At 40.0% G+C, this 22,189-nt stretch overlaps 1 protein-coding gene across 11 annotated transcripts in view; it reads left to right on the forward strand.

The window, feature by feature from the left end:
* The window catches only part of ARID1B (AT-rich interaction domain 1B), a 424,945-nt gene that overhangs the window by 292,303 nt on the left and 110,453 nt on the right, over window positions 1–22,189 (forward strand). For all 11 annotated transcript variants that reach the window (XM_060419862.1, XM_042253667.2, XM_015097501.4 and 8 more), the window contains one exon: window positions 8,785–9,028. In XM_060419862.1, the coding sequence (XP_060275845.1) occupies window positions 8,785–9,028 (244 nt within the window). The remainder of the gene's footprint in view (window positions 1–8,784; window positions 9,029–22,189) is intronic.

Here is a 22,189-nt window from a genome sequence, read left to right on the forward strand (position 1 = left end):
TCTCATTTGGCACTACACTGTGTTTTGTTTTTTACTCACCTTTTAGACCTCCGTTGGCTCCCTAATTCCTAAAATTGTAAGTTCATATTCCTTGGCCTGAGCCTGTGAAGTCACTCACAACTGTCCCTGTGTGGCCTCTTCAGCTGCATCCTCTCTCATTCTGCTTTTCCAGCCTCCCCCTTCCCATATGGCATAGTCTCCCATAGTTTTTGCCTGCACCCATGGTTCTCTCTGCTCTCCACTTATCATGCCTCGCCTGGACCCATGAGAGACAGCAGGCCCTGGCCTGATGTGAGCTGGCTGAAGACCTACCATTCTGTATTCCACAACACTTGTTAAGTCACCTGTCCATCACAGAGTTTCTGCTTTGTCATAGAACTTAAACCTACTTAGCTGTTTCTCTGTCTCCATTGAGACTCCATGAAAGAAGGACGCTGAAGTGTTCAAGATCACCTGTGCAGGCCAGTTTAATTGTAAAATGTCATCCACATGAAAAAATGGTCTACCTTTTCCCCTGCTTCCTCCCACCTACCCATCCCACACCTCCATATGCAAACCTTAGAGAGGGCCTACCTGCCTGAGGCTGTGCCTAAGACAGTACAAATATCCCTCCTCAAATTATTTAGTATTCTCACTTTATTATATAGCTTTAGTTTCACCAGTAGTCTTCCATTTGTATTAAGTATATTCTTTAAGATGCCATTGTCCTTAAAATAACAAAGGGCCAGCAGTTATTCACATGTGAATCTTTTTTAATGTTTTCAGCACTGTTTGGGACTTTGACTTGAGGTCAGGAAGGGTCCTGGCTATTTTAGCCAGTGAAATCAGTTAAAAAACATTTTGACTGGTAGGAACAATGGGCTAGAGCTAACAAGATGTTGTAGGGTCCTCATGAAAGAAAATGCATATAGTATCTCTGCTATAGAGAATTGTGGTTATAGTTGTTACCCCCTAAAAATCATCAGGTCATGATCTTGAGCATCAAATCATCAGGATCATCACCTGAAAGGGTAGTCCCAGGATTATAACCACGAAGGGCAATGGTATTTACAGATGAAAATTATTCCCAAATTCCATACAACTAAAAGATAAATATAAAATAAATTTTCTTACCAAGTTATTTTTAACTTCAAGACTGTCTATACTGTGTTTGCACAATATGATAAACACTATTTGTTGGGTCTATTTGTCATTATTCCTACTCTACATAATGTCTGCTATTAGTAGCAGAAGAGCAGAGACTCTCCCTGGGCAGACTTCAAAAACTGAGAATAATTTAGGGTCCCCTTGAGGTCTGTGAAGTGGAAAAAATTCCCTTACATGATGCATATTTCATAGTTATATTGTTTACTGCTTCTAAATTTAGAGTGGCAATTTGATTTTAGCCGAAGGAACTTTGTGGATGGCTTTTATTTTAGGTGGAAAGTTTTTAAAAATCAAAGGAAATATAATCATTATAAATTTTTTTGCTTATGATAGCATGCATGCTTAATTCCAAATCCTGTTTCTGTAAAGTATCAGTTCAGCTAATTATCTTGTAAATATCCCTTTAAGATGAAAGTTACCGTCAAGGAGTCTTTGCTTGAGAGAGGATGCAAATAAATCAGGTGAAAGTTTTTTCCCCAAAAAGTGGTTATTGGCTACCTCTCTTAAAATGAATTCTGACTCATTAATTTTCCTTGTGTTATCCCTGGCTTTGGATATGAGTTTGTCATTTGTTGAGCTTGTGACTATTTTTAAATTAGGATCAAACATTTTTTTCCAATTGACATCATATATATTAAGGCTAAGAATTGTATATACCATGGACCAAAGGAGCCTGGTAGGCTACAGTCCATGGGATTGCAAGAGTCGGACATGCCTTAGCAACTAAACCACCATCACATATAATGAAAAGATAAATATTTGTCATTTGGATATGTTTAAGTAGAAAGTAAGATACATATTTATATAACTTTATAAGAAGATGCTTTGCAGGTCTAAAAATTAGTGCTTGGTAGGATTTTATTCATGGATTCCTTCTGTGCCTTTCCATTTTTAATTCCTTTACACCGGAAGTCTGAGCTTTTAACTCATTTGCTGTCTAGACAGATGAAAGCAGCAGGGACTTTGGTGGGTGTCTTGAAGTACACCATTATGTAGGTTTGTGCTGAAAAGAAGCCTACAAATATCATGGAAATTAAACAGTCACTGTGAGGTTGTTCTTTTTGTGTATGTATGTCAGTCAAATTATTGGCTCAATTCTAATACCGACCTCAAGGTGTATTTATATCACATGTCCAAAATGATAGTTCTGAAATAAGGTTGGAGGGTATGAAGCGATTTTACAGTGTGTTTCCAAGGAGCTAAGCATGTAATGAGCCTGGATGCTTGGCCTCCGGGATGGTAATTGGAAACAGAGGGCCAAGAATTCATTGGTAAATTTCAATGGCAATCTCAGTCATTTTCAGTAGAGCATTTTTGGTAAATATTTAGAAATGTTTGCATGTGCTGGCTTACTTTGTATGGTGTTTGCAGCTGTATTTTACTGTAGAGCTTATAAATTCAGTGACACTCATCAGTGACTGGTCAAATCCTCCTCTCTTCAGCATTGCCCTTAAGAAAGTTGGGGTCTAGTTGGAGAGGGAGAAAGAAAAACTACATGCCAGGATTTCATCCTCAATATTCTAAAAAGAAGAATAGACACTATTTCTGCTTTTGAAGATAACTGACTTTTTTAAAGACCATTGAGCTGGCATTTTAACCTGTGCTTCAAACCCATGGGAAGTCACAGTGAGAAATCATTAACTGTATCCTATTAAAACCCTTAAACAGGAGACCTGAACTCGTCTCATTGATTGAAATATCTTCTCTGTTTCTAATTCAGTGTTTATCCTCATGCTCTCTTGGGGCTCTTCTGAGCAGGAGATGCCCAGTTCATGTGAGGCTTAGCAGTTTTCTACCAGTGGCTGATATAATAATGTCAACTAATTGTATTGAGAACCATAGCTGAGAGTATTTTAGAGTTGATCTGCTTTAAAAAAAAAAAAAAATTATTTAATTAAACAAGGGAGTAAAATTTTCTGACTTATTCCCAGTTCAAGACAGTAAGACATCACCAGTATTGACTGAATTTATCCTTTAGCAAGCTGATTTATTAGATAAACTGAACACCATCAAAACCAAAGAGGTCCGTAGATGTAGTGAAGTCATGATATATGAATGTAAAATATTCTTAGGAATGGTCATGTACGATTTGTATTTATATTTATACTTAATGTTGTATGCCTATTTTATATATCTGTAGATTTCTAAAAATTCCTCCTGTGCTCCTTCCTGGCACTTGTTCTGTACATTCTGTCATCACTGCCCTGCCCCACCCTGGCCCATCATGTTGAATCAGAACATATCTTTGCTCTATGTTAATTCATCAGTGTTTCTCTTGTCGGAGTCTGATAGGATTGTTACTGCTCTCAGGTGGCATTTCATTCTAAGCACAGTGAAATCTCTTGTACTTGTCACTTAGGTTAGAATGAAAATTTTACATGGGCCGAAGGTGGAAGGATGATGGTTACAGAGGGGCAAGTCTTTGTGGGGAACTTTCATTTAAATTAAATTTTAAAGTAAAACAAGCTTTTCCCCCCCAAAAAGCATTGATTTTCTAAATATAAACTAATCATTGATAGTAGGGACTATATTATTTGGGGTGTGCTGGAAAGTATTCAGTATTCTGAGTGATGTCAGATATTGAAAACCCAATTTAGTAGCAAGACTTTACCAAATCAAATTGTCATGGCAAAATACTGAATTTACTATGCATGAGCCCATGAAGCCATTGCCTTACCCTCACTCCCTCAGTAAAGAGGGAGACTGCAAGGAGTGCTGTGGGGCAGGGGGGACTCCAGCCCCTTAAAGGAGTCCTCCCTGCAATTACCTTACCTGCCAGTTCCCAGCAAGACAAATGGAAGCACTGTAGCTTGAAGGTGCCTCGCTTAGAATGAGATGCAGGAAGGTCTCTCTATTCTTTACAGGCATCATAGATCTGATGGTACTTAGAAAAGAAGAATAGAGTTGGTGCCCTGCTGACTAAATTGTCCTCTAGAGGGGTATTCGTTACAGAGCTTCTTTGTTAACTAGGCTGAATGTTTAAACCACTGTTGAACTTCTTTTATTAACGTGTTTTAAGATAGCTATACATATGGATACCCTAAGTATCTGCAGGGCGGGAATATTTCCCTATAATTTACATATAAAAGTTACGTGTGTGTATAACAGTAATATAGAAATTATATCTTTTTATTACTCTTCTGTTACACTGAGGTGTAGTCAGCACTGAAATTCTGATGACTTGTGAACACTAAGAAAGCCACCGTTTTTATATTTTTCTCTTGATATTTCTTTGATCAGCTTGTTGAATAACAGAAATGTTTTTCATGCCTTTGCAGCTTGAATGAAGCTCTCTTAACACCCATCCATGTCACTTTTTCAACCATAACAAAATTTTAAGGGAGAACAGGGAAGGAATTTATAGGTAGTGCAGAGAATTTTAAAATTTTCCATGTAACTGTTTTTTATGAAAAAAGATCTGCATAAAATTTAACTTCAAATAATGATTTTTTTAAAATTGAATCTATGTCATCTTTTCTGTTGAATTCCAGATTATAGTATATTAGAAAATAATGATTTTATATCTAGTTACCTACCAGTTTTTTTTTTCCTTTAAAGAAATCATGAAAGGCATATTTCCTCCCAACTGATTCTTACGTGATGGACCCTTATTTATGAATAATGCACATTTGTTGGGTAATAGGTATCTGTACACAGAGCCCGCCACCCATTCTTAAGTGGGCTCTCCCTGAGTTAGTCTGATACCACTAAAGAGGAGAATTCTATCTGGCGCCCAGTCAGTGTTTTCCAGGCAGGTGTGAATGTGGAGTCTTTCCCTGTTCCTGGTGAAGCCTGTGTGATTCCTTACGCACGTAGGTCCCCATGCATTTCAGCTGAGACCTGTCTGTCTACCTTCTGTTTCCCCATGGAAGAGGCAAAGGCATGAGAGGCCAGACTAGATACAGCAGGTTAGCACTGTTTTCTGTAAGGGCCAGATAGTAAATATTATAGGCTTTGAGGGCCATAGTCTCAATGCAGGTCTCCATTGTGGCCCCAAAGCAGCCACAGACAGCACTTCAGAGGAATGGCTGTGACTATAAGATGTCCCAGTAAGATGTTATGGGACCCTGAAATTTGAATTTCAAATATTTTTCATGTAAAGTATTACTCTTCTGATTTTTTTTTTCAGTCATTTAAAAATGTGTGGCTTATGGGTGGAGCCGGAATAGGTAGGATTTCGTTTTAGTCCTCACATAGCTTGCCATGCCCTGCTTTGTAGAGCCCACAGGTATACCCTTTTGCACTTTTGTGAACTCCCTGGTGGCTCAGACAGTAAAGCGTCTATCTACAATGCGGGAGACCCGGGTTTGATCGCTGGGTTGGGAAGATCCCCTGGAGAAGGAAATGACAACTGACTCTAGGACTATTGCCTGGAAAATCCCAGGGACAGAGGAGCCTGGTAGGCTACAATCCATGAGGTCGCAAAGAGTCAGACATGACTGAGCGACTTCACTTTCACTTTATATCAAGTTAGGAAAGGAATACGTTGGGGATAGGTACTTAAAGAATTATTCAGGATCCAGCTATCTTCCACACCCGGAGAGAGGCCAGCATTCACCCTACGGCAAGAGGAATGGGTGGAATCCTGTCCTGTGGTCCCTGTCAGCCTGCACCTCACACCTCTGCATGTCTGTACTCAAGTTTTATTTGGAGGAACTCAGATAATTGTGTTAATTGCTGAAGTGTGAATACTTCACAATTGCCGGGAGAACTATCAATAACCTCAGATATGTACATGACACCACCCTTATGGCAAAAAGTGAAGAACTAAAGAGCCTCTTGATGAAAGTGAAAGAGCAGAGTGAAAAAGGTGGCTTAAAGCTCAACATTCAGAAAACAAAGATGATGCCATCCGGTCCCATCACTTCATGGGAAATAGATGGAGAAACAGTGGAAGCAGTGACAGACTTTATTTTGGGGGGCTCCAAAATCACTGCAGATGGTGGCTGCAGCCATGAAATAAAAAGATACTTACTCCTTGGAAGAAAATCTGTGACCAACCTAGACAGCATATTAAAAAGCAGAGAAATTACTTTGCCGACTAAGGTCTGTCTAGTCAAGGCTATGGTTTTTCCAGTAGTCATGTATGAATGTGAGAGTTGGGCTATAAAGAAAGCTGAGTGCCGAAAAATTGATGCCTTTGAACCTTGGTGTTGGAGAAGACTCTTGAGAGTCCCTTGGACTGCAGGGAGATCCAACCAGTCCATCCTAAAGGAGATCAGTCCTGAGTGTTCATTGGAAGAACTGATATTGAAGCTGAAACTCCAGTACTTTGGCCACCTGATGCGAAGAACTTAGAAAAGACCCTGTTGCTGGGAAAGATTGAGGGCAGGAGGAGAAGGGGATGATGGAGGATGAGATGGTTGGATGACATCACCGACTCAGTGGACATGAGTTTGGGTGAACTCCGGGAGTTGGTGATGGACAGGGAGGCCTGGCGTGCTGCGGTTCATGGGGTCGCAGAGTTGGACACGACTGAGCGACTGAACTGAACTGAACTAAATACTTTCTAGATTGTACGTAGTATCTTTCTCGCATAATATTCTTTCTCTGTTTCTACCTGGCTTCACAAAAAGTTCTGAAAGTCTGAACTGAACTGTTGTTGAACCCAGTCATCAAGTTGAATACAATGTTTTATCTGCTAAATATATGCAAAACCATCCATCTCATGTGCCTTAAGTAGAGATATTTATATTAATATATTTTTTCTCTGAATTCTGAAAACATGATTCAGTTTGTCCCATTTTATTTTGGAGCTTTGATGATACTTTTTCTAGGGGTGATATTTTCAGTCACTTGCTACTGTTAGGTTTCTCACTCATACACTCAGTTATATGACATTGAAGATTACTGTGTTTTACTTAGATGTTATTCTTAGCAGAAGAAAATTTTGCTTTTCTATAATCATCTTTTTGTGAGGTTCTCGTCTCATCAGCTATTCTTCAGAATGTTTTTAGTCATTGGCAATTTTGCTGTTAAAAAGAGAAAAGTTAATTGTATAATATATGGTTAATAAACTTTCCAGGAGTCTTGGATCCTCATCCTGAGTTTGTGTTGTGACATTTTAGGGTACCCTGAAGAGCTCAGACCAGCTCTGCTTTAGTGGCCCCCTTTGCACTGCCTGATCTACATTCATTCTTCAGGTCCTAAGCATCTTCCTCCATCAGTTTCCAGAGCCCTAGTTTTAGCAGTCCCAGTGGTAAGCAGTGAGGTAAAATTAAACGATAAAATTGCGTGAGTGGAAGATGTCAGTTAGGGTTGAATCTGCTTTACAGACAATAACATAACCTAGTATTTCTGATCCCATTCTGCAGTCCTAAATTATCAAGACAAATTTCTTTTATCCTGCTTCTCAGCCTTTAGGACTCATTCAGCACCTAGTTCCAGGTCTCATCTGGGTTTGCAGAGTCAGTAATATGGGAGCCTCACCACTGCCACAGGCCTGCACTGGGTGTACAGAGCTCCTGTTGGTGCGAGTCCCATTTGGGACCTCTGTGCCCAGCCGTGAGGTTCTGTCTGTCCTCTCACTCTGATAAGGGTTCAGAGGACAATTTTCTCGTTTCTCTTCTCTCCTCCTGTCATGATCTTTGGCAGGCGCTGTCTGTCCTCAGCGTTGTAGCTGCTAACAGTAACATTGACTCTCTGACCTTTGTTTTCTATGTCTGTCAAATGGGAGTTTTAATATCTGCCTTAGAGGGTATTATGGTAAAATTACAGGACCTTAAAGATTGTTTGTTTAGCTTAAAACTGTTACAAAAAGTAAGTTATTGGAGAAGGAAATGGCATCCCACTCCAGTATTCTTGCCTGGGAAATCCCATGGACAGAGGAACAGTCCATGGGGTCGCAAAAGAGTCGGACACAACTTAGCAACTAAACAACAACAAATACAAACGTATACTATACCAATACTCAGTGTTCACTGCTAGGCCAAATAATATACTTTGGTTGCACTTCCTTCTGGTATGGTACCTCTTGTTTTTCTAGAGTTAATAAACAAATGACTGTTTTAAAAAAACGTAGTAAGTTATAACATTAGGACTCATTTCTGCCAACATAACTTCAAAGGGATTTATTTTCATCATATCAGATAAAAATACACATCACTCTTCTATTTATAAGAGAATTTTTGAATTACCTAAAATATCAGAATTTCTCCCTACAAGGTTTGGTTATAGTTTGGCTTGCTATTAAATTAGAAGATCATATTTTGAAATTCAGATAGCCCTTATTGATCTTTAAGTGGGAGGATCCAAAGCCTTTAGTTTTTAGTTTACTGAAATGATCATGTATGAATCAGGCATTCCATTTAGATGGTACATCACCACCTAGCATGCTTTTCCTGTGAGTCTTTGGTGGGTTTGTTGGACTAGGTGCTGACAGCTTAAAGGAAAGCTGTAGGACAGTTCAATGAAAGAGGTACAAACTTAACTTTTTAGTGACAGACTAGATCCTATGGATTTAACTTATAAGAGACCTCATTAAAGTCTTCTAATAACAAGTGGCCATGCTCTGAATTTGGGGTGTTCTCTAGAAAAATTCTGAAAGGTTAGGGTTAAGATTTTCAAATAGTGTTTTGAGTAGGTATTTGTCCAAATACGTGTTACTCCATCAATGCATGCTATTTCTTTCCTCCTTAGGACCTGTCTGGCTCCATTGATGACCTCCCCACGGGAACGGAAGCAACTTTGAGCTCAGCAGTCAGTGCATCTGGGTCCACAAGCAGCCAAGGAGATCAGAGCAACCCAGCTCAGTCACCTTTCTCTCCACACGCATCTCCCCATCTCTCCAGCATCCCTGGGGGCCCATCGCCTTCTCCTGTCGGCTCTCCTGTAGGAAGCAACCAGTCACGATCTGGCCCAATTTCTCCTGCCAGTATTCCAGGTATTCATTTCTTAATAATTACTATTTTACTCTGTAAAAAATATAGACCTAGTTTTCATCAATAAAAACATACATACCATTATTATTATGTTTTTGCTGTATTATGTTTTTGGAGTATAACTGTGAATTATCACCAAAGCATACAAGCATCCTAGTTACTAAGTATACTCAACTAATGAATATAAACACTGAATTAGTAAAATCACCCGTTACTTTCAGTTTGCACATTTACCTTAACTTACACCAAAAAATTACTTATTCTCTTAGGATATGTTTCATAGTGCTTTTGTTAAATAAGATCCTCTGTTGATAAAGTGAGATTACTGTGGAAGTTATTTTCTACAGTATTTTTAATGTTCATGCTTATCACTGACTTAATTTGCCAGCATACATTCATGGCCTTGTTACTTATACAAACTCTTACCTTTTAGTTTTGATAGAAGTTCATGTTCCAGTTAACCTCTTACATCAGCTCTTTCCATACTCGTAGTCTTATAAATCTTTTGCTTCCTTTATCATATACTTGGGGTTATTTGTCAGTTGCCCCATCCTATTCCAGCTTTCTTTCTTATATCAACCATCTTTCATTCAAACCCACCAAGTAACCAGCTTTCCTTTATCCGTCAAATAGATGTAATTTTTTTTCTGTGTTACTTTGCTAGCATGATGCAGGTGGCTGCCAGAAAATACTTTTTACTCATCTGTCAGAATTACTATTGAATTGCTGATAACTTTTATGATAGTTTATTCTATTATCTTAAAAACATGGATAGTAATTTTTACCCCATCTTATTATTTTGCCCTTTATATATTTTAAATAAATGGTTTGTGTATGTATATAAACATATAAGAACATATGAAAAATGCTAATTATGAGACAACTATCAAATGAGTACTCATGGCTCACCATCCAAAATAAGAGCTGGAGTTGCTGTTTTTACCTGTGTGTTCCTTCCTGTCTTCAGCTCTATACCTCTCCTCTGCCTCAGATATCCTCTGAATGTATTTTAAATCATTCTTTCTGGATTATTTTGGGTTCTAAAAGAGTATAAATTAAGTATATATTATTTTTATTTAGTTCTGAGTTTTATAGAAATGTATTATATTAAAAATGACTATATAATTCATCAGCCAGGTTGAGGGACTTGAGCTTATAAGGGTTGCTAATAATAATTGCAATAGAACACATATAAACCAGGAAGATTCTGGGCAAATCATGAAGTATAGTTAAATATGTAATACTATATGTGGCTCTTTTCCACTTAGCTTTTTTGACTAAATGTTATGTTCCCAATATCCATATTTTGAATTACATATAATTTTAATATATTTTATTTTAGGCATCTTAATTTTCTTTCAGAAATATTTGCTTGTCCTTATAATGGTTGTTTTAATAATAAAACCTGGATTTACCTGCTTTTAATGTTTTTAAAGCTATGAATACTTTGTATTCCAGAATTCCTTAGACAATTTTTGGTATTGAGATGGTTTCTGAGGTCTTACCTACCTAAACATTGGAAAGTTATATGTAAAATACTATATTTGTCAATGAACCGACCCCATTTTTCTGAATTGCATCAAAAAGACTTTTCTTAGTAAACTAAATGAAAACTTTTCTGAGACATAAAAATATTTTAGTTTTTCATTTAAAATCCCTAATATGGGTAGTTCACAATCTGATGGTTTTCATACATATATTTAGCATTCTAGTTGTGGATTTTGAAAGTTCTATTTCATTGTTTGGATTTTGATGCTGTATGGAACACACACAACCCAACAAAAGAATTTAATTTGGAGGGCATGAGAGCATGTTATAGTGGAAAGTGAAGTCACTCAGTCATGTCCGACTCTTTGCGACCCCATGGACTGTAGCTTACCAAGCTCCTCTGTCCATGGGACTTTCCAGGCAATAGTACTGGAGTGGGTTGCCATTTCCTTCTCCAGAGGATCTTCCCGACCCAGGGATCGAACCCCGGTCTCCCACATTGTAGACAGATGCTTTACCGCCTGAGCCACCAGGGAAGTCCTGAGTCTGGTACTCAGTTGTGTTTTGCATAGGATAAAGTTTTCAGTGAATTATGATTCTGATGACCTATTATTTATTGTTCAGTTGCTAAGTTGTGTCTGACTTTTTGCGACCCCACGGACTGCAGCACGCCAGGCTACCCTGTCCTCCACTATCTCTAGGAGTTTGCTCAAATTCATATCCATTGAGTCGGTGATGCCATCCAACCACCTCATTCTCTGCCACCCTCTTCTCCTTTTGCTTTATGAGGCCTATCCTTCGCAGGACCTTCAGGGGAGGAGCTGAATGTGATTTTTCTCTGTTAACTTCTTGGAAAGTGGGTTTTCAATAGAAAACTTTCAGCTTTCTTGGAAACTATGTTTAAGGCTATTTGTTTTGTAAACTTGTGCCAGAAATTCTAACTGCTCAGGGCCAGGGCCTTCATTTCGTTTCGTCATAGTGCAGCCTGTATTACTCTGCATGATGCTCGGTAAAATTATTCAGTGAAATTTAGTACAGGGATAAAATTACACAGCAAAAGTTCCACTTGTTTTCAGAGGCATGATATCCAGGTAAATCCAGAATTATCTTTGCTGAGTGTGAAGCTGTATAGTAATAAAATCATGTAAAACATGGAAAATAGAACATTTCTTTAATATTGTTGTCATTCTAAGAGGAATAACCACTTACAAAATCTGGCAAGCAGTTTTGGAATCTATTTACCTTTCTCTCCTGGAGAAGGAAATGGCAACCCACTCCAGTATTCTTGCCTGGAGAATCCCATGGCCGGAGGAGCCTGGGCTTACAGTTGATCGGGTCGCAGAGTCAGACGCCACTGAGTGACTTCACTTTCACTTTCACTTTCCCTTTACCTTTCTCTCAGATGGAATTATAAGTAACATTTGAGCTGGAGAAACTTTCTTAATCATCTGATCCCCCCTCCTCGTCTTATTGCCACTTGGCAAGCTGCTAAGCCTCCTTGTGCCTCAGTTTCTGTGTCTATAAAGATAATAACCACATCTCACAGGGTTACTGTGAAGATGAAATGTGTTAATGTATATAAAGCAAGCTTGCAGTAAGCATTCAGTGGATGTTAATTGTTGTTGTGATTACAGTTATTGTTGTGATTATGGTTATTGTTGTTATTCAAAATGAGTATAGAGACTTGTCCATGATCATTACTCTCCAGAGTAACTCAGGGGGTTTGGGCTACAAGTCTGAATCTTACACCAGTGGTTTTCTTGTACCGTTCAGAGAACATGTATATAAAGTTCCCAGTGATGACTTGCTGAGTTTACTGAGATTATTCAGTAGGACCACTAGAACTAGCCATGAAAGCATAATGTATTTTCACAAAGTTGAATCCATTTTTCTCCTAACTTGAAAAAAAAACAAAACAAAACAAAAAACAGGTAGGTCGGTGGTTGCTCTTCTGAGAGGTTGAGTCTGAGAAAGTTAAGAGGAGACAGAAGACAAGCATTCTTTTTAAACCCTTGCTTCACTCAGATTGTTGGCAAATCGATTTCTGTGTGATGTGATGGGCAGGCAGTCGAGCATAAAATTTACCAATAGATGAGCAGATCAGAATCTTGGGTTATTTCTCACACTTTTTGCATATATTTAGACAATATCAGTCCCACCCTCTCCCTGTTTCTAGCCAGAGCTGCCATACTCACTTGAGCAAGTTGCTTGTTGGTCCAGGGATGTGGACCAGAGGAGTAAGTGGAGTGAAATACAGCAGCCCTCCAGGGAGAAAGGGTGCCCTTTTGCGATTCACACCGAGGGGCCCCAGAGCTGTCAACACTCTCGTCCTGGCCTCTTGATAGTCATCCTCGAGGCCCGAGTCCACATGTCACCTGTTTCTCTATTCTGTAGCCATGCCCAGGGACATTCAAACATGCATTTTTAACAGATGCTCATCAGAAAACTTTATGTGGTGTTATTTTATGGGGATTTGTTAAAAATCATGCCATATTTTATTGGGGGAGGAGAACGTGGTCTTCCCCTCCCTTTAGTCTGTCTGCCCTTCTTTTAAATTTTTTTTAAATACACTTTTTTGAACTATGTCATAAGTAATAAAACCACACTTTAGAGATGATATAAAGTTGATTATTTGGGGTTTATATTTAACTAAATTCAGGCATGCTTCCTTAGAGAATAAACGAGCCCTTCAGAGCTGATTTAGTAGTCTCACCTCCTTTTCCCTTCTCTAGACCGGATGTTAAGTTTTGGTGGTCTGTGCCTTAGCTTCTAAGGCTTCTCAGGTGGCGCTGGTAGTGAAGAATCCACCTGCCACTGCAGGAGACTCAAGAGACATGGGTTCAATCCCTGGGTCAGAAAGATCCCCTGGAGTAGGAAATGGCAACCCACTCCAGTATTCTTGCTTGGAAAATTTCATGGACCGAGGAGCCTGGAGGGCTGCAGTCCTTGGGGTTGCAAAGAGCCGGACACAACTGAGAGACTGAGCACACACACATACACTCTAGATTCTAAGGTAGTTTCTAGTCTGTCTACATTTGCTTCTGAGTCTGAACCAATGAAACAAAAATGTCCGACAGAGATCACATGGTTTCTCACCCTCGGCATGATCCTCAGATTGCTTTTTGAAAACATCTGTTTGGAATTTCCCTGTATTTTTCTGTCTGTAGCCTTTTGCTTTCTTTTCTCCCTCACCCTTCTTCCTATTCCCAGCACTGACTGGTTTTCCCTGACCCTACTTCTCTCCCATTAACTCCTGCTGTATCTTGCTGCCTCCTCTCCATGTGTCACAGATTGGCTGTTTCAATCATTGTCTCTCCAGCAAGTCATTGTTAAAATGCACAGCTGTTGTGTATCTGATAGCTGGGGTGAGGTAAAGCCAGAATGTTATGGGAAGAGTCTTCCCAGCGTGGCTCTCCCTGGGTTTGTTGAAGAAGAGCAGTCATTTTTCTCCATCTCTGCTCTGGTAAATGAAATCGACAGCTAATGATAAGTATCACAGAGGTGAATAAACAAAAGCCCAGGAAAGCACCCCGAATGGCTGACTCTGTTTCTTGCCTGTGAAACCATTTCTCCATCCACTGCACATTCGCCCTCCTGTCATGCTGCCTTGCGAACATTGTGAGTGTCATGGGAACAAGTACTGTGATGCGCTGGCACGACATCGGCCCTGGCACATCCCTAACTCAGTGGGGCTTTTCCTTCCTGCGTTCTTTTGAAAAGCAGGATGGAGATTTTCTGTGGTGAGTAGCCACATGGATTCTCTCCCTTTGTCTGCACATTACTGGGCTCCAGCATCACAGCTGTCTATGGTTAGGGGGGAAAGGATTCAGCTTGGTGGTCTAATCTAAATAAGCATTTGAAAATGGAAATGTATATGTTATATGTTCCCTCAGTGCTATTTTACATTTTCTAGGTTTTTACTTAGTGTTTCATTTCTCATTCCTCTTCTGGTTGATGTTTTTATATTTAGAAAAAGAAATCTCCCTATCTTTCTAATTGTTAGTATGTGTGTATGTACACATTTAAATAAAGTAAATCTACAATGTAGGGTGCAGTTGATTCTGAAATGTATGATAGTAAACATTTTGTTTTCCTTCTAATAAATGATCCCATTGCATTGCTTCCTGGGTTACAGCCAGGAATCAAGTTATGTACCTTGATTTAAGGAGTATAAACGGTTGGGTCTTGAATGTATTGTGTAGTTCTTACACTGGGCCTAATTCGTCCTAACACAGTGTATTGTGTAGGTCTTACACCAGGCCTAATTCGTCCTAACACGTAGTGGAAGCTGATGCAGCACAACATCAGAATGCATTGCTGTTGCCAAAAGATTTAGTGAATGTTAATTTCACTTGTCTTGCCTCCAGAGCCAACCATTACAGTTTACTAACAAAGCAAAAATGTAAATAAGCCGAACTTTTTAATTTTTATTTTATTGGACAAAGGCTTTTGTCAGCTTTTTTCTCCATGTGCTGTAAGCAGCAACAGTGTTTAAATATTAAGAACGGTGAACATCAGTAGGGGACGATGATAGGCAGGCAGATATTAACTGTTCATAGCCTGATAGACATTTTTGTCTGTAGAAACTTTAAATGTTCAGACTGTTGAGGACAATTCATTGGTTTTATTATTAAAGATCTAAGGATAAAATCTGTAAATTCCTGAACATATTTCCTGCCCCCTCCCCACTTTTTTTTTTAAAGTGTTTGTACCAAATCCAGTTTTAGGTAGAGTTAATCACTTTCTTCTGACAGCAGAGGGCTATTGGCAATAATAAACTAGGACCAAAGATAGAAAAGTAGGTATTCTCATTAATGTCATGATGAAGAGACATTTGTTTCAAACCATTCTTCTTCTGGCATAGTATTAGGTGTTTGTTATGAGAAGACCAATCAAAGTTAACATTTTCCTAGCTGTCATAGACAGAAAATAAAATTTCATCAAATGTGAATGTGAAACCCCCTCCCTTTAAGTTGTATGTGCTTTGCTCTTTGCCGTGTCTCACCTCCCACCTCGTCCTTCCCCAGATTGACTACTGGCTGGAAGAGAGCATGAGGCCGTGGGTCAGAGTATACTAAGTGCTGAGAGGCTGGAAAGGAGGAAGGAGGGCAAGGGGAGAGTCGTCTTTCAGCAGTCTCTCAAGCTTGCTCTGATCTTTTTCCATTTGTGGCGCACCACCCACCCACCCCCCCACCCCCCCCCCCACCCACCCCCGTCCGGTTTCCTGCCTTTGCAACCAGCTGGAGCCTTTCCCTCCTGAGCTTCTCTGCACAGGCACCTCCCTGGGCATAGCTGCTCTGTCCCTCTTTCCTTACAGAGACTCATACCTGCCAAATAAGTGGCTGTCCTTTGAAAAGGATCATGGATTTTAAGAGGCTGCAGAAATGGCTTTGCCAGAGATCGCCCTTCCGCTCTCATAAAGCACCAGTTACTTTATGGTTAAGCCTGATTCTTTGAAGCTTTATCATGTCAGTTCCCGGATGGTGAGCGATGCATCTAGCGTACCAGCTACAATAATGAATTTGTGCCCCTCAGGAAAATCTCAGACGCTGAAAGAATGAATTCTGAAGAAGGTGGCACATAGTAGATTAAACATGGAAGATAACTCTTTGGGCAGTGTTAAGGTATATTTAGAGTTCTTCTGTATAAGTGTTCACCTGCTTTACTCTCTGCTTCAAAATGAGAGCTAAGTAGATTTCTGTAGGAGCTGATATAGTTGCAGATACAAACAAGAAGATATTCTGGTTAAAAAAAAACTAATTTTCTTGCTTAATTTGACATTCAGACAACCAGATTCTGGAAGGATGCTATAATGGGGAAGAGAAAAATGAATTGCAGTTAGGAGTTAGTCATAGGCTGGAGTGAACAGGAAGGATTTTAGTGAGAGGAAATGATAGTTCCTAGTCTAATTTGTCAAGATTAGTACCTATGAAATGAACACCGGAGGATGCAAATCAGTGTCTCTCTTTTTTAATCCATTCCCCTTGAATTTTTAGAACTCTTAGGCTCAAGCCCAACCCATTCTAAATAAGTAATTTTTCTACTTTTTAATTTATCCTTGTTTAATAAAACTCAGGGTAAAGTTATGAGTTAATTTCTATAAGTGCTTCTAAACCAGTTTCCTTTCATGATAACATTAGAATCACTAAAAATTTTTATTGAAAGTCTGCACAGTCACCCTACCTGGTAATCTTATTTTGAAACATCCATCAAGTGTTCCTTTTTGGCTTCTCGTGAAGTGGAAATCCTGCAACAGCTTGTTGAGGCAAGATGCATGCTGCTTATTGGCAAGCTGTGCAGAGGAAAAAAAAAATTCTTAAACACAAAATGCCATTGATATATCCGTTTTTTTAATCTGTGGCAGCCCAGAAAACATCGATTCAGCAATTCTACAAACCAAAGAACTTCAGCCAGTATTTTTTTCCCTTACAAAGTAAAATATTTGTGTTATACAAAACAGTAATTTCAGATCCTTTCCAAATTACGTTTAGTAATGCTTAAGAAAGCAACAATGTACTTTGTCTTTTAGAGAGCTGCAGTGGCATGGTTACTGGTTATTAGAGCCTCCCCCATTAAGATACTAACTTAGAATGCAGCCAGGATCCTGGCTGTACCTAGGTCTCCCGCTGTTTCTAAAGGGCAGGTTCCCCGTTGCTGACCTGCAGCCAGGTCCTTGCATTGAAATCAGCTGCTCTAGCATTCTTAGCTACTCTGCCCTTTAGAGGTCTCTCCTGACCCAAGTCAGGTGTTCTGATCATTGGGTAATGAGTTTTTTCTCCTCCTTTCCAAAAGCAGAAATCGTTCCAGTTCTTCCATCTGAACAAATTTCAAAGTAAGCCTTTTATCCTCCTCTCACATTCAGAAATGAGAACAGTGGGATTTTCTCAAAATACACAGTCCCACTTGGTTTTGCTCCCCCCTCTTAGTTAAAATTAAGTCATGCAGTTCAGTTTAAACTCTCCTCTCATTTTCCATTTCCTTTCTTTGATCTTCCGCATATGAAAATACAGGAAAGCCTGTGCCACCAGGGTGCTGTTTTGTGCCTCATCCAGCTCTGTAAGCTCAGTGGTGATGAAAGTGCTGACGTACTAGATCCAGCAGTCCACTCCCACTTCTCCCCTATTTTTTATTTTTTTACTTTATTCCCTGAAGAAGCACTTCAAAGCCTTGTTTGCCGTTTATTTTCATCTCTTGAGCTCAGTAGACTGATATTGCTCTCATCCTGTGCTTAACTGACTGACTGCTGTTGCTTCTTGAACCAGCAGTGCACTGCCAGTGTTAACGCTATTGGCATCGACCTGTTGTACTCTCTTCCTCACTGGGAATGAGGAATCGGAAGGGAGGGGCACAAAAGCTTTTAGGAGCTAATTTTAGCCTAAAAGTACAAGTTTCAAAAATCACTTTACTACATTTTGGAAAATGGTGATAAAGTGAATAGTTCTTCCAGTCAAGATGTTTCTGAAGTTGGTTTCCACTAACTTTTTATGTGTTACTCTACTTTCTAAAGGGAAAAAAATGGTAGTTGTGAAAGGAACAAAACTGTTTTACATGGAGTGTCATGTTTATTTCCCTATCTTCTGATAACCCTGGAGCCAAGATTATTATGATGTGTTGATTGATTATAGCCGTTAAGTCTCTTACTAATCAGTTTCATCACTTACTCTCAATTCACACTTACACCTTTGATTTCTCTTCCATAGCAGGGTGATATGGGTTGTCATTGACTAATGAAGAACAGAATTGGTTTCGGCAAGAGACAAACGGAATGCCGACACCAGTCCTAAAATGCATTAATCTTTAATAATCCACATCTGCGTGTTTATAAATGATATAACCAGAGATTGTTAATGTTGATACTCTCTTTTCCAAACAGAAAGTGACATAAGAGTTTGTACTTGCAAACTACGTTAAATGCGTATAGCTGAATGCCAAGAATGTGACCTTGTTGAGGATGCCAAATGTATTAATTCACTGATTTTTTTTTTTTTTTAGTAGCCTGTTGCACTTTTGCTGTTGGGAGAATTAGATGATGTCCTGAGGAAAGCCCACTAGCCCAACTGCTCATTTTCTTCTTTTAGTCATTAATTCAGCAAAGTGCTCAATGGATCTTATGCTGTGGGCATGTTTCTAGAATTAAAGAAATAAAACTGAATATAAATGGCAAAGGGACCTGTCCTCATGAAACTTAAATTCTAATAAGAAAGACAGGAAATATGCAAATAGTAAATAGCTTATTGTTGGGGGGAGGGAATCAGATTGCTTCTTTATTTTTTTAATATAAATTTATTTTAATTGGAGGCTAATTACAGTACTGTATTGGTTTTGCCATACATCAACATGAATCCGCCATGGGTGTACACGGGTGTTCCCTATCCTGAACCCCCCTCCCACCTCCCTCCCCATACCATCCCTCTGGGTCATCCCAGTGCATCAGCCCCAAGCATCCTGTATCATGCATCGAGCCTGGACTGGTGATTCATTTCACATATGACATACATGTTTCAGTGCCATTCTTCCAAATCATCCCACCCTCTCCCTCTCCCACAGAGTCCAAAAGACTGTTCTATATATCTGTGTCTCTTTTGCTGTCTCACATACAGGGTTATCGTTACTGTCTTTCTAAATCCCATATATATGCGTTAGTATACTGTATTGGTGTTTTTCTTTCTGGCTTACTTCACTTTGTATAATAGGCTCCTGTTTCATCCACCTCATTAGAACTGATTCAAATGTATTCTTTTTAATGGCTGAGTAATACTCCATTGTGTATATGTACCACAGCTTTCTTATCCATTCGTCTGCTGATGGACATATAGGTTGCTTCCATGTCCTGGCTAATTATAAACAGTGGTGCGATGAACATTGGAGTGCACGTGTCTCTTTCAATTCTGGTTTCCTTGGTGTGTATGCCCAGCAGTGGGATTGCTGGGTCGTATGGCAGTTCTATTTCAGATTGCTTCTTTAGATGGCAATAATTAGGGACGGTGTCTCTAAGAAATTAATATTCGAACAAGAGGCTCGGTGAATAAAGGTCAAAAGCAAGTCTAGGAGTGAGGTATCCAGGTAGAGCAAAGAGCGAGTATGAAGGCCCTAAACAGGGGTGTGTTTGAGTGCTGGGCAGGGGACCCAGAAGGAAATCTTTGGGGCTGAAGCATAGTGGGGAAGGGAGATGGAACAGAATGATAGGTGGTTAGATTAGAGGGCAACCCAAGACCAGCTTCTGTAGGGTTTTGTAGGTTATGATTGGAATTGAGGAATTTAAGTGTGATGGTGGAGAAGGCAGAGAATGGCATGATCCAGGGCAGACTGTAAAAGGGTCATTGTGGCTGCTGAGTGGACTATAGAGGGGGCAGGGCAGAAACAGTGAGACTCGTTAGGGGGTTGTTGCAGTAGCCAGTGGGAGGGTGGGGGGCTTGGTCATGGCTAGATGTGTGGGTAGCAGTAGTGGGGACAGGATGTTTTTGGCCTGAGAGATTGGTGGTAAACAGTGGTTCTGTCCAGTGGAAGACAAGGAGTAAATTTTTGAAAGAGAAATCTGGAGTTTGGTTTTGAAGATGTAGCATTTGAGAAGCCTATATGGCATCTGGGGGAGAAGGCACTGGCACCCAACTCCAGTACTCCTGCCTGGAAAATCCCATGGATGGAGGAGCCTGGTAGGCTGCAGTCCATGGGGTCGCAAAGAGTCGGGCACGACTGAGCGACTTCACTTTCACTTTTCACTTTCATGCATTGGAGAAGGCAATGGCAACCCACTCCAGTGTTCTTGCCTGGAGAATCCCAGGGATGGGGGAGCCTGGTGGGCTGCCATCTATGGGGTCACACAGAGTTGGGCATGACTGAAGTGACTTAGCAGCAGCAGCATATGGCATCCGGAGGGCGACTTTTGAATAGGCAGCTGGTTATACGAAGACTCTGGATTCTGAGTAGAGATCTAGGCTGGAGAAGAAAGCCTATGAGTCGTTAGGGATCTAGATGCTGTCACCCAGGACACCTGTCCTGCACTACAGTCACTTGGAGGCCCAGTGAGAGCACAGATGGCTAGACCCCACACCCAGTTTCTGACTCAGTAGGTTTGGGTGAAGCTGGAGACTTTGCGTTTCTGGCAAGTTCCTAGCTGAAGCTGAAGTTGCCGTCTGGGAGCTCCTGATCTGGAGAATGAGTGAGGTCAGGGGTTCTCAACTCTGACTATGTGAAACGTCCTGGGCCGGACCCTACAGATGCCAGCTTAATGGGTCTGAGTGGAATACTCTGTGGTAAGCTGTCCAGGTGATTATTATGTGTAGCCAGGGTTGGAACTCCTGAGAGAAGAATTCTGAGGACTGAACCCTAGGGCACTCCAAAATGTAAGAGACCATGAAGAGGAAAAAGAACAGCCAGTGACAGAAATAGAAAATAAGGAGAGTATGGTGCTCTAGAAGCGGTGCAGAGTAAGATTTTGTGGAACATGAAAGAGACCACCTGTATCCATTTCAGCTAACACTTCCCTTGACTTTAGAATAGGCAGGGCATGTTTTAAAAGGAAACTAGTACTCCCAGTTATGGTCATGTATGTATAGGTTATAAAAAGCTCAGAGATAAATAACTCATTTTTTATGGGGCAGCATATTACCTTTTTAAAAAAAAACTTTCTATAGCTAGGTTCTAATTCAATTGAAATTATAATGTCATGGGAATAAATCTTTTTGATAAAATAATTGTTATAGTCTCAGGCTTAATTCAGTTAGTAATAGAATCCCTTATTTTCACAGTTGTTCCTTTAAGTCTACTTCACACAAAATCCAAGAATCATGTCATTTAAATTCTGCTTGCAAAAAAGGCAAAAACATGTATTTTTAAGAGAGTTGAACCCCAATTTTTTGTTTATGTTGCATGTTACTTTTTACTAAAAGTGGACAGAGTAAACTAGCTTAGTATTCCCTGTTTCAGATCTGCTAAAAGTGGCTTTGGGTCAGATTTTCCTCCTTCAGAACTGAATTCCTTTTGCCTGGATCCATCCTGCCCATTACCAACCGGCAAACTCCTACTTACCCTTCAAGACCCAACTCCATTGTCTGTTCTTTTGCAAGATCATACCAATCCCTCCATACCAAAGAGAGTCCTACTGTCTATCCTGTTGTTTGGGGTCCTTTAGCTAGCCCAGGAGCCTCCTGAAGGCAGTGATCATTGCTTCCGTTTTATCCTCAGTGCCAAGAACAGTGCTTGACAACTAAAAGGCACTCCAGAAATGTTGGCCCAATTAAAAAGAGTTCGCAGTTCTCTTAGAATAAACAAGTATTCAAGAAAAGAAAGTACTAAAATTTGTAACTTACATAGCCTTTCATCCTATGGCTGGAAGCCATCTTTCTGCATCTGTGTTTCACAGTTTATGTGCTAAGTTGTTTCAGTTGTATCTGACTCTTTGCAACCCTATGGACTGTAGCCTGCCAGTCTCCTCCGCCCATGGGATTTTCCAGGCAAGAATACTAGAGGGCAAGAATGCCCTCCTCCAGGGGATCTCTCCGACCCAGGGGTTGAACCCACATCCCTTATGTCTCCTGATTTGGCAGGCGAATTCTTTACCACAATTCACAGTTTATGGGATCATTCTATTTGCCTTCCCCCGGGAAGAGATTCCACTGTGATAAGATTATTCTGTTTTCTTCCTCTCAAAAACAGAACCTGAAATAGTGGTCCCA

Source organism: Ovis aries, chromosome 8, assembly GCF_016772045.2.
Source record: "Ovis aries strain OAR_USU_Benz2616 breed Rambouillet chromosome 8, ARS-UI_Ramb_v3.0, whole genome shotgun sequence".
Taxonomy (NCBI): Eukaryota; Metazoa; Chordata; class Mammalia; order Artiodactyla; family Bovidae; genus Ovis; species Ovis aries.